Source organism: Chiloscyllium punctatum, chromosome 34 (assembly GCF_047496795.1).
Source record: "Chiloscyllium punctatum isolate Juve2018m chromosome 34, sChiPun1.3, whole genome shotgun sequence".
Taxonomy (NCBI): domain Eukaryota; kingdom Metazoa; phylum Chordata; class Chondrichthyes; order Orectolobiformes; family Hemiscylliidae; genus Chiloscyllium; species Chiloscyllium punctatum.
Genome location: NC_092772.1, coordinates 46,363,615 through 46,376,043, shown reverse-complemented (window position 1 = coordinate 46,376,043; position 12,429 = coordinate 46,363,615). Strand labels below are relative to the sequence as shown.

General features: G+C 59.6%; 1 protein-coding gene across 1 annotated transcript in view; it reads left to right on the top strand.

Moving 5' to 3' along the window:
• The window catches only part of LOC140458733 (uncharacterized), a 16,529-nt gene extending 4,697 nt beyond the window's left edge, over positions 1-11,832 (top strand). The window contains exons 3-6 of the mRNA XM_072553393.1: positions 1-538; positions 1,280-1,522; positions 9,545-10,154; positions 11,405-11,832. The exon at positions 1-538 is cut by the window's left edge and continues 2,014 nt beyond it. Of these exons, the coding sequence (XP_072409494.1) occupies positions 95-538; positions 1,280-1,522; positions 9,545-10,154; positions 11,405-11,832 (1,725 nt within the window). The 5' untranslated portion in view covers positions 1-94. The remainder of the gene's footprint in view (positions 539-1,279; positions 1,523-9,544; positions 10,155-11,404) is intronic.
• Positions 11,833-12,429: the final 597 nt, after the last annotated feature.

Genomic DNA, 12,429 nt, shown 5'->3' with positions numbered 1-12,429 from the left:
CCGAGATGGAGCTGGGGTACACCGAGATGGAGATGGGGCTGGGGTACACCGAGATGGAGCTGGGGTACACCGAGATGGAGCTGGGGTCCCTGAGATGGGGCTGGGGTACACCGAGATGGAGCTGGGGTCCACCGAGATGGAGATGGGGCTGGGGTACACCGAGATGGAGCTGGGGTACACCGAGATGGAGCTGGGGTACACCGAGATGGAGCTGGGGTACACCGAGATGGAGCTGGGGTACACCGAGATGGGGATGGAGCTGGGGTACACCAAGATGGAGCTGGGGTACACCGAGATGGAGATGGAGCTGGGGTACACCGAGATGGAGCTGGGGTTCACCGAGATGGGGCTGGGGTACACCGAGATGGGGATGGAGCTGGGGTACACCGAGATGGAGCTGGGGTACACCGAGATGGAGCTGGGGTACACCGAGATGGAGATGGGGTACACCGAGATGGAGATGGAGCTGGGGTACACCGAGATGGAGCTGGGGTACACCGAGATGGAGCTGGGGTACACCGAGATGGAGCTGGGGTCCCTGAGATGGAGCTGGGGTACACCGAGATGGAGCTGGAGCTGGGGTACACCGAGATGGAGATGGAGCTGGGGTCCCTGAGATGGAGAGGGAGCTGGGGTCCCTGAGATGGAGAGGGAGCTGGGGTCCCTGAGATGGAGATGGAGCTGGGGTCCCTGAGATGGAGAGGGAGCTGGGGTTCCCAGCGATGAACATGGAGCTGGGGTCCCTGAGATGGAGAGGGAGCTGGGGTACACCGAGATGGAGCTGGGGTCCCTGAGATGAACATGGAGCTGGGGTCCCTGAGATGGAGAGGGAGCTGGGGTACACCAAGATGGAGCTGGGGTCCCTGAGATGGAGATGGAGCTGGGGTCCCTGAGATGGAGAGGGAGCTGGGGTTCCCAGCGATGAACATGGAGCTGGGGTCCCAGAGATGGAGATGGAGCTGGGGTACACCGAGATGGAGCTGGGGTCCCTGAGATGGAGCTGGGGTACACCGAGATGGAGCTGGGGTCCCAGAGATGGAGATGGAGCTGGGGTACACCGAGATGGAGCTGGGGTCCCTGAGATGGAGCTGGGGTCCCTGAGATGGAGAGGGAGCTGGGGTCCCTGAGATGGAGCTGGGGTACACCGAGATGGAGCTGGGGTCCCTGAGATGGAGCTGGGGTCCCTGAGATGGAGCTGGGGTACACCGAGATGGGGATGGGGTACACCGAGATGGAGGAGGAGCTGGGGTACACCGAGATGGAGATGGAGCTGGGGTACACCGAGATGGAGATGGAGCTGGGGTACACCGGGATGGAGGTGGGGCTGGGGTACACCGGGATGGAGGTGGGGCTGGGGTACACCGAGATGGAGCTGGGGTACACCGGGATGGAGGTGGGGCTGGGGTACACCGAGATGGAGGAGGAGCTGGGGTACACCGGGATGGAGGTGGGGCTGGGGTACACCGAGATGGAGCTGGGGTACACCGGGATGGAGGTGGGGCTGGGGTACACCGGGATGGAGGTGGGGCTGGGGTACACCGAGATGGAGCTGGGGTACACCGAGATGGGGATGGAGCTGGGGTACACCGAGATGGAGGTGGGGCTGGGGTACACCGAGATGGAGGTGCGGTACACTGAGATGGAGGTGCGGTACACTGAGATGGTGTTAGGGTCCCTGAGATGGGGTACAGTGAGATGTGAGCCTTGGTTGACGAGGGAGGTTGAATGTCTAGTAAAGAGGAAGAAGGAGGCTTACATAAGGTTGAGGAAACAGGGTTCAGACAGAGCAGTGGAGGGATACAGGAGGGAGCTGAAGAAAGGGATTAGGAGAGCTAAGAGAGGGCATGAAAAATCCCTGGCGGATAGGATCAAGGATAACCCCAAGGCATTCTATGCGTATGTGAGAAACCTGAGAATGACGAGAATGAGGGTAGGTCCGATCAAGGACAGTGGTGGGAGACTGTGTATTGAGTCGGAAGAGATAGGAGAGGTCTTGAACAAGTACTTCTCTTCAGTATTTACAAATGAGAGGGACCGTATTGTTGAAGAGGAGAGTGTGAAACGGACTGGTAAGCTAGAAGAGATACCTGTTAGGAAGGAAGATGTGTTGGACATTTTGAACAACTTGAGGATAGACAAGTCCCCCAGGCCTGACGGGATATATCCTAGGATTATGTGGGAAGCAAGAGAGGAAATTGCAGTACCGTTGGCAATGATCTTTTCATCTTCACTGGCAACTGGGGTGGTGCCAGGAGACTGGAGAGTAGCGAATGTTGTGCCCCTGTTCAAAAAAGGGAATAGGGATAACCCCGGGAATTACAGGCCAGTTAGTCTTACTTCTGTGGTAGGCAAAGTAATGGAAAGGGTACTGAGGGATAGGATTTACGAGTATCTGGAAAGACACTGCTTGATTCAGGACAGCCAGCACGGATTTGTGAAGGGTAGGTCTTGCCTTACAAGTCTTATTGAATTCTTCGAGGAGGTGACCAAGCATGTGGATGAGGGTAGAGCAGTGGATGTAGTGTACATGGATTTTAGTAAGGCATTTGATAAGGTTCCCCATGGTAGGCTTATGCGGAAAGTCAGGAGGCATGGGATAGAGGGAAATTTGGCCAATTGGATAGAAAACTGGCTAACCGGTCGAAGGCAGAGAGTGGTGGTAGATGGTAAATATTCAGCATGGAGTCCAGTTACAAGTGGAGTTCCGCAGGGATCAGTTCTGGGTCCTCTGCTGTTTGTAATTTTTATTAATGACTTAGATGAGGGAGTCGAAGGGTGGGTCAGTAAATTTGCAGATGATACGAAGATAGGTGGAGTTGTGGACAGTGAGGAGGGCTGTTGTCGGCTGCAGAGGGACTTAGATATGATGCAGAGCTGGGCTGAGGAGTGGCAGATGGAGTTCAACCCTGCCAAGTGTGAGGTTGTCCATTTTGGAAGGACAAATAAGAATGCGGAATACAGGGTTAATGGTAGGGTTCTTAGTCAGGTGGAGGAGCAGAGGGATCTTGGGGTCTATGTACATAGATCTTTGAAGGTTGCCACTCAGGTGGATAGAGTTTGTAAGAAGGCCTATGGAGTATTATCGTTCATTAGCAGAGGGATTGAATTCAAGAGTCGTGAAGTGATGTTGCAGCTGTACAGGACTTTGGTTAGGCCACATTTGGAGTACTGTGTGCAGTTCTGGTCGCCTCACTTTAGGAAAGATGTGGAAGCTTTGGAGAGGGTGCAGAGAAGATTTACCAGGATGTTGCCTGGAATGGAGAGTAGGTCGTACGAGGATAGGTTGAGAGTTCTCGGCCTTTTCTCGTTGGAACGGCGAAGGATGAGGGGTGACTTGATAGAGGTTTATAAGATGATCAGAGGAATAGATAGAGTAGACAGTCAGAAACTTTTTCCCCGGGTTCAACAGAGTGTTACAAGGGAACATAAATTTAAGGTGAAGGGTGGAAGGTATAGGGGAGATGTCAGGGGTGGGTTCTTTACCCAGAGAGTGGTGGGGGCATGGAATGCGCTGCCCGTGGGAGTGGTAGAGTCAGAATCATTGGCGACCTTTAAGCGGCATTTGGATAGGTATATGGATGGGTGCTTAATCTAGGATAGAAGTTCGGCACAACATCGTGGGCCGAAGGGCCTGTTCTGTGCTGTATTGTTCTATGTTCTATGTTCTATGGGGTACACTGAGATGGAGGTGGGATACACCGAGATGGGGATGGAACGTGGGTATGCCAAGATGGAGCTGGGGATCCTGAGATGGAGCTGGGGTACACCGAGATGGAGCTGGGGTACACCGAGATGGAGCTGGGGTACACCGAGATGGGGATGGAGCTGGGGTACACCGAGATGGAGCTGGGGTACACCGAGATGGAGCTGGTGTACACCGAGATGGGGATGGAGCTGGGGTACACCGAGATGGAGCTGGGGTACACCGAGATGGAGATGGAGCTGGGGTACACCGAGATGGAGATGGAGCTGGGGTACACCGAGATGGAGCTGGAGCTGGGGTCCCTGAGATGGAGATGGAGCTGGGGTCCCTGAGATGGAGAGGGAGCTGGGGTCCCTGAGATGGAGAGGGAGCTGGGGTTCCCAGCGATGAACATGGAGCTGGGGTCCCTGAGATGGAGAGGGAGCTGGGGTACACCGAGATGGAGCTGGGGTCCCTGAGATGGAGAGGGAGCTGGGGTACACCGAGATGGAGCTGGGGTCCCTGAGATGGAGAGGGAGCTGGGGTCCCTGAGATGGAGATGGAGCTGGGGTCCCTGAGATGGAGAGGGAGCTGGGGTTCCCAGCGATGAACATGGAGCTGGGGTCCCTGAGATGGAGAGGGAGCTGGGGTACACCGAGATGGAGCTGGGGTCCCTGAGATGGAGATGGAGCTGGGGTTCCCAGCGATGAACATGGAGCTGGGGTCCCTGAGATGGAGATGGAGCTGGGGTCCCTGAGATGGAGATGGAGAGGGAGCTGGGGTCCCTGAGATGGAGAGGGAGCTGGGGTCCCTGAGATGGAGAGGGAGCTGGGGTCCCTGAGATGGAGATGGAGCTGGGGTCCCTGAGATGGAGAGGGAGCTGGGGTCCCTGAGATGGAGAGGGAGCTGGGGTCCCTGAGATGGAGATGGAGCTGGGGTCCCTGAGATGGAGAGGGAGCTGGGGTCCCTGAGATGGAGAGGGAGCTGGGGTCCCTGAGATGGAGAGGGAGCTGGGGTCCCTGAGATGGAGAGGGAGCTGGGGTCCCTGAGATGGAGAGGGAGCTGGGGTACACCGAGATGGAGATGGGGTCCCTGAGATGGGGCTGGGGTACACCGAGATGGGGCTGGGGTACACCGAGATGGGGCTGGGGTACACCGAGATGGAGCTGGGGTACACCGAGATGGAGATGGGGCTGGGGTACACCGAGATGGGGCTGGGGTACACCGAGATGGGGATGGGGCTGGGGTACACCGAGATGGAGATGGGGCTGGGGTACACCGAGATGGGGATGGGGTACACCGAGATGGAGATGGGGCTGGGGTACACCGAGATGGAGCTGGGGTACACCGAGATGGGGATGGGGCTGGGGTACACCGAGATGGAGATGGGGCTGGGGTACACCGAGATGGGGATGGGGTACACCGAGATGGAGATGGGGTACACCGAGATGGAGATGGGGCTGGGGTACACCGAGATGGGGATGGGGTACACCGAGATGGGGATGGGGTACACCGAGATGGAGATGGGGTACACCGAGATGGAGATGGGGCTGGGGTACACCGAGATGGGGATGGGGTACACAGAGATGGGGATGGGGTACACAGAGATGGGGATGGAGCTGGGGTTCACCGAGATGGAGATGCGGCTGGGGTCCCTGAGATGGAGCTGGGGTACACCGAGATGGAGCTGGGGTACACCGAGATGGAGCTGGGGTCCCTGAGATGGAGCTGGGGTACACCGAGATGGAGCTGGGGTCCCTGAGATGGAGCTGGGGTACACCGAGATGGAGCTGGGGTCCCTGAGATGGAGCTGGGGTACACCGAGATGGAGCTGGGGTACACCGAGATGGAGATGGAGCTGGGGTACACCGAGATGGGGATGGGGTACACCGAGATGGAGCTGGGGTTCACCGAGATGGGGCTGGGGTACACCGAGATGGAGATGGAGCTGGGGTACACCGAGATGGAGATGGAGCTGGGGTACACCGAGATGGAGCTGGGGTTCACCGAGATGGAGATGGAGCTGGGGTACACCGAGATGGAGCTGGGGTACACCGAGATGGAGATGGAGCTGGGGTACACCGAGATGGGGATGGGGTACACCGAGATGGGGATGGGGTACACCGAGATGGAGATGGAGCTGGGGTACACCGAGATGGAGATGGTGTACACCAAGATGGGGATGGAGTTGGGGTACACCGAGATGGAGATGGAGCTGGGGTACACCGAGATGGAGCTGGGGTACACCGAGATGGAGATGGAGCTGGGGTACACCGAGATAGAGCTGGGGTTCACCGAGATGGAGATGGGGTTCACCGAGATGGAGATGGGGTTCACCGAGATGGAGCTGGGGTACACCGAGATGGAGATGGGGTTCACCGAGATGGAGATGGGGTACACCGAGATGGAGCTGGGGTTCACCGAGATGGAGATGGAGCTGGGGTACACCGAGATGGAGATGGGGTTCACCGAGATGGAGCTGGGGTACACCGAGATGGAGCTGGGGTACACCGAGATGGGGATGGGGTACACCGAGATGGAGGTGGGGTACACCGAGATGGAGGTGGGGTACACCGAGATGGAGGTGGGGTACACCGAGATGGGGATGGGGTACACCGAGATGGAGCTGGGGTTCACCGAGATGGAGCTGGGGTACACCGAGATGGGGATGGGGTACACCGAGATGGAGCTGGGGTACACCGAGATGGAGCTGGGGTACACCGAGATGGAGCTGGGGTACACCGAGATGGAGCTGGGGTACACCGAGATGGAGCTGGGGTACACCGAGATGGGGATGGGGTACACCGAGATGGGGATGGGGTACACCGAGATGGAGATGGGGTACACCGAGATGGGGATGGGGTACACCGAGATGGAGATGGGGTACACCGAGATGGGGATGGAGCTGGGGTACACCGAGATGGAGCTGGGGTACACCGAGATGGAGATGGAGCTGGGGTACACCGAGATGGAGATGGAGCTGGGGTACACCGAGATGGAGCTGGGGTACACCGAGATGGGGCTGCGGTACACCGAGATGGGGCTGGGGTACACCGAGATGGAGCTGGGGTACACCGAGATGGGGATGGAGCTGGGGTACACCGAGATGGGGATGGGGTACACCGAGATGGAGCTGGGGTTCACCGAGATGGAGCTGGGGTACACCGAGATGGGGCTGGGGTACACCGAGATGGGGCTGGGGTACACCGAGATGGGGCTGGGGTACACCGAGATGGGGAAGGGGTACACCGAGATGGGGATGGGGTACACCGAGATGGAGCTGGGGTACACCGAGATGGGGATGGAGCTGGGGTACACCGAGATGGGGATGGAGCTGGGGTACACCGAGATGGGGATGGGGTACACCGAGATGGAGATGGGGTACACCGAGATGGGGATGGGGTTCACCGAGATGGAGCTGGGGTTCACCGAGATGGGGCTGCGGTACACCGAGATGGGGCTGGGGTACACCGAGATGGGGCTGGGGTACACCGAGATGGGGATGGGGTACACCGAGATGGGGATGGGGTACACTGAGATGGAGCTGGGGTTCACCGAGATGGAGCTGGGGTCCCTGAGATGGAGCTGGGGTACACCGAGATGGAGCTGGGGTCCCTGAGATGGAGATGGAGCTGGGGTACACCGAGATGGGGATGGGGTACACCGAGATGGGGATGGGGTACACCGAGATGGGGATGGGGTACACCGAGATGGGGATGGGGTTCACCGAGATGGAGCTGGGGTACACCGAGATGGGGATGGGGTTCACCGAGATGGAGCTGGGGTCCCTGAGATGGAGCTGGGGTACACCGAGATGGAGCTGGGGTCCCTGAGATGGAGCTGGGGTACACCGAGATGGAGACGGAGCTGGGGTACACCGAGATGGAGACGGAGCTGGGGTACACCGAGATGGAGCTGGGGTTCACCGAGATGGAGCTGGGGTACACCGAGATGGAGACGGAGCTGGGGTAAACCGAGATGGAGATGGAGCTGGGGTACACCGAGATGGAGACGGAGCTGGGGTAAACCGAGATGGAGACGGAGCTGGGGTACACCGAGATGGAGGTGGGGTCCCTGAGATGGAGGTAGATCTGGGGTCCCTGAGATGGAGGTGGGGTCCCTGAGGTGGAAATGGAGCTGGGGTGCCCTGAGACAGATTCGGAGATGACCAGCCAAGCTAATTGCTAACGTCCCAATCACTCAACCGAGGCCCTGTCCCAGCACCAGACCACGAGGTTGCAGTAGATTCCCAGCCTTGGCGGTGGAACTGCACAAAGTGCACTCAGCAAGTGGACGAATAGGTGTGATTGAAACAACACTGCCCCATGCTGCCCCCATTACCAAAATCTGAACCAGGGCATTTACCCTGTCTACAGGGAACTGAGTGAGACAGTGAGGTCGATGTATATAGAGATGGGGAGATTGAGGGATAGAGAGAGAGAGATGGAACATGGGAAGGACGTAGAGAGGGAGAAAGAGAGAGAATCAACAACTGAGAGACAGAGAGGAAAAGGAAATGAAGGGGGCGGGGGGGATGGAGAGTGAAGCGACACAGAGAGGCAGTCTGACAGAGAAAGAGAGTGAGATACCCACAGAGACTGAGACAAAGACAAGACCTAGATGGTCAGACTGACAGAGAGAGACAGGTGAGGGGAGGGGGGCAGGGACAGGTGTGGGGAGGCAGAGGGAGAGACAGGTGTGGGGAGGGGGAGAGAGAGAGAGAGACAGGTGTGGGGAGGCGGAGAGAGGGACAGGTGTGGGGAGGGGGAGAGAGAGAGACAGGTGAGGGGAGGGGGAGAGAGAGAGACAGGTGAGGGGAGGGGGAGAGAGAGACAGGTGAGGGGAGGGGGAGAGAGAGACAGGTGAGGGGAGGGGGAGAGAGAGACAGGTGAGGGGAGGGGGAGAGAGAGAGACAGGTGAGGGGAGGGGGAGAGAGAGAGAGACAGGTGTGGGGAGGGGGAGAGAGAGAGACAGGTGAGGGGAGGGGGAGAGAGAGAGACAGGTGAGGGGAGGGGGAGAGAGAGACAGGTGAGGGGAGGCCGTGAGAGAGACAGGTGTGGGGAGGGGGAGAGAGAGAGACAGGTGTGGGGAGGGGGAGAGAGAGAGAGACAGGTGAGGGGAGGGGGAGAGAGAGAGACAGGTGTGGGGAGGGGGAGAGAGAGAGACAGGTGTGGGGAGGAGGAGAGAGAGAGAGACAGGTGTGGGGAGGGGGAGAGAGAGAGAGAGACAGGTGTGGGGAGGGGGAGAGAGAGAGACAGGTGTGGGGAGGCAGAGAGAGAGAGACAGGTGTGGGGAGGGGGAGAGAGAGAGAGAGACAGGTGAGGGGAGGGGGAGAGAGAGAGACAGGTGTGGGGAGGAGGAGAGAGAGAGAGACAGGTGTGGGGAGGGGGAGAGAGAGAGAGACAGGTGTGGGGAGGGGGAGAGAGAGACAGGTGTGGGGAGGCAGAGAGAGAGAGAGAGACAGGTGAGGGGAGGCAGAGAGAGAGAGAGAGACAGGTGAGGGGAGGCAGAGAGAGAGTGAGAGACAGGTGGGGGGAGGCCGAGAGAGAGAGAGACAGGTGTGGGGAGGGGGAGAGAGAGAGAGGTGAGGGGAGGGGGAGAGAGAGAGAGAGACAGGTGAGGGGAGGCAGAGAGAGAGAGAGGTGAGGGGAGGGGGAGAGAGAGAGAGAGACAGGTGTGGGGAGGCAGAGAGAGAGAGAGAGAGACAGGTGTGGGGAGGGGGAGAGAGAGACAGGTGTGGGGAGGGGGAGAGAGAGAGAGAGACAGGTGAGGGGAGGGGGAGAGAGAGAGAGACAGGTGAGGGGAGGGGGAGAGAGAGAGACAGGTGTGGGGAGGCAGAGAGAGAGAGACAGGTGAGGGGAGGCAGAGAGAGAGAGAGACAGGTGGGGGGAGGGGGAGAGAGAGAGAGAGACAGGTGTGGGGAGGGGGAGAGAGAGAGAGACAGGTGTGGGGAGGCGGAGAGAGAGAGGTGAGGGGAGGCGGAGAGAGAGAGAGAGACAGGTGTGGGGAGGCGGAGAGAGAGAGACAGGTGTGGGGAGGCAGAGAGAGAGAGAGACAGGTGTGGGGAGGCGGAGAGAGAGAGAGAGAGGTGTGTGGGGAGGGGGAGAGAGAGAGAGACAGGTGAGGGGAGGAGGAGAGAGAGAGACAGGTGAGGGGAGGAGGAGAGAGAGAGAGACAGGTGAGGGGAGGCGGAGAGAGAGAGAGACAGGTGAGGGGAGAAGGAGAGAGAGAGAGACAGGTGAGGGGAGGCGGAGAGAGAGAGAGACAGGTGTGGGGAGGGGGAGAGAGAGACAGGTGTGGGGAGGCCGTGAGAGAGAGAGAGACAGGTGTGGGGAGGCGGAGAGAGAGAGAGACAGGTGTGGGGAGGCGGAGAGAGAGAGAGAGACAGGTGAGGGGAGGCGGAGAGAGAGAGACAGGTGTGGGGAGGCAGAGAGAGAGAGAGAGACAGGTGTGGGGAGGGGGAGAGAGAGAGGTGAGGGGAGGCGGAGAGAGAGAGAGACAGGTGAGGGGAGGGGGAGAGAGAGAGAGACAGGTGAGGGGAGGCGGAGAGAGAGTGAGACAGGTGAGGGGAGGCTGAGGGAGAGAGACAGGTGAGGGGAGGGGGAGAGAGGGAGAGAGAGACAGGTGAGGGGAGGGGGAGAGAGAGAGACAGGTGAGGGGAGGCGGAGAGAGAGAGAGACAGGTGTGGGGAGGCTGAGGGAGAGAGACAGGTGAGGGGAGGCAGAGAGAGAGAGAGGTGAGGGGAGGGGGAGAGAGAGAGAGACAGGTGTGGGGAGGGGGGCAGGGACAGGTGAGGGGAGGAGGAGAGAGAGAGAGACAGGTGTGGGGAGGCAGAGAGAGAGAGACAGGTGAGGGGAGGAGGAGAGAGAGAGAGACAGGTGTGGGGAGGCGGAGAGAGAGAGAGACAGGTGAGGGGAGGAGGAGAGAGAGAGAGACAGGTGTGGGGAGGCAGAGAGAGAGAGACAGGTGAGGGGAGGAGGAGAGAGAGAGAGACAGGTGTGGGGAGGCGGAGAGAGAGACAGGTGAGGGGAGGCGGAGAGAGAGAGAGACAGGTGAGGGGAGGAGGAGAGAGAGAGAGACAGGTGTGGGGAGGCCGTGAGAGAGAGAGACAGGTGTGGGGAGGCAGAGAGAGAGAGAGACAGGTGTGGGGAGGAGGAGAGAGAGAGAGACAGGTGTGGGGAGGCGGAGAGAGAGAGAGACAGGTGAGGGGAGGAGGAGAGAGAGAGAGAGACAGGTGTGGGGAGGCGGAGAAAGAGAGAGACAGGTGAGGGGAGGCGGAGAGAGAGACAGGTGTGGGGAGGCCGTGAGAGAGAGAGAGACAGGTGTGGGGAGGCGGAGAGAGAGAGAGACAGGTGTGGGGAGGCCGTGAGAGAGAGAGAGACAGGTGGGGGGAGGCAGAGAGAGAAAGAGAGAGACAGGTGTGGGGAGGCAGAGAGAGAGAGAGAGACAGGTGAGGGGAGGGGGAGAGAGAGAGAGAGACAGGTGTGGGGAGGCAGAGAGAGAGAGAGACAGGTGAGGGGAGGAGGAGAGAGAGAGAGACAGGTGGGGGGAGGCAGAGAGAGAGAGACACGGGGGGGGAGGCAGAGAGAGAGAGAGAGAGACAGGTGAGGGGAGGAGGAGAGAGAGAGAGACAGGTGTGGGGAGGCAGAGAGAGAGAGACACGGGGGGGGGGAGGCAGAGAGAGAGAGAGAGACAGGTGAGGGGAGGCAGAGAGAGAGAGAGAGAGACAGGTGTGGGGAGGCAGAGAGAGAGAGAGAGAGACAGGTGTGGGGAGGCAGAGAGAGAGAGAGAGAGACAGGTGTGGGGAGGCAGAGAGAGAGAGAGAGAGACACGGGGGGGGAGGCAGAGAGAGAGAGAGAGACAGGTGTGGGGAGGCAGAGAGAGAGAGAGAGACAGGTGTGGGGAGGCAGAGAGAGAGAGAGAGAGACAGGTGTGGGGAGGCAGAGAGAGAGAGAGAGAGACAGGTGAGGGGAGGGGGAGAGAGAGACAGGTGTGGGGAGGCGGAGAGAGAGACAGGTGTGGGGAGGCGGAGAGAGAGAGAGAGACAGGTGAGGGGAGGGGGAGAGAGAGAGAGAGACAGGTGGGGGGAGGCGGAGAGAGAGAGAGAGAGACAGGTGTGGGGAGGGGGAGAGAGAGAGAGAGACAGGTGAGGGGAGGCGGAGAGAGAGAGAGACAGGTGTGGGGAGGCGGAGAGAGGGACAGGTGTGGGGAGGCTGAGGGAGAGAGAGAGGTGAGGGGAGGCGGAGAGAGAGACAGGTGAGGGGAGGCGGAGAGAGAGAGAGAGAGACAGGTGTGGGGAGGGGGAGAGAGAGAGAGAGACAGGTGAGGGGAGGCGGAGAGAGAGAGAGACAGGTGAGGGGAGGCGGAGAGAGAGACAGGTGAGGGGAGGTTGAGGGAGAGAGAGAGGTGAGGGGAGGCGGAGAGAGAGACAGGTGAGGGGAGGCGGAGAGAGAGAGAGACAGGTGAGGGGAGGCGGAGAGAGAGAGACAGGTGAGGGGAGGCAGAGAGAGAGACAGGTGAGGGGAGGAGGAGAGAGAGAGAGACAGGTGAGGGGAGGCGGAGAGAGGGACAGGTGTGGGGAGGCTGAGGGAGAGAGAGACAGGTGTGGGGAGGTTGTGGGAGAGAGAGAGGTGAGGGGAGGCGGAGAGAGAGAGAGACAGGTGTGGGGAGGCAGAGAGAGAGAGAGACAGGTGTGGGGAGGCGGAGAGAGAGAGAGAGACAGGTGAGGGGAGGCAGAGAGAGAGAGA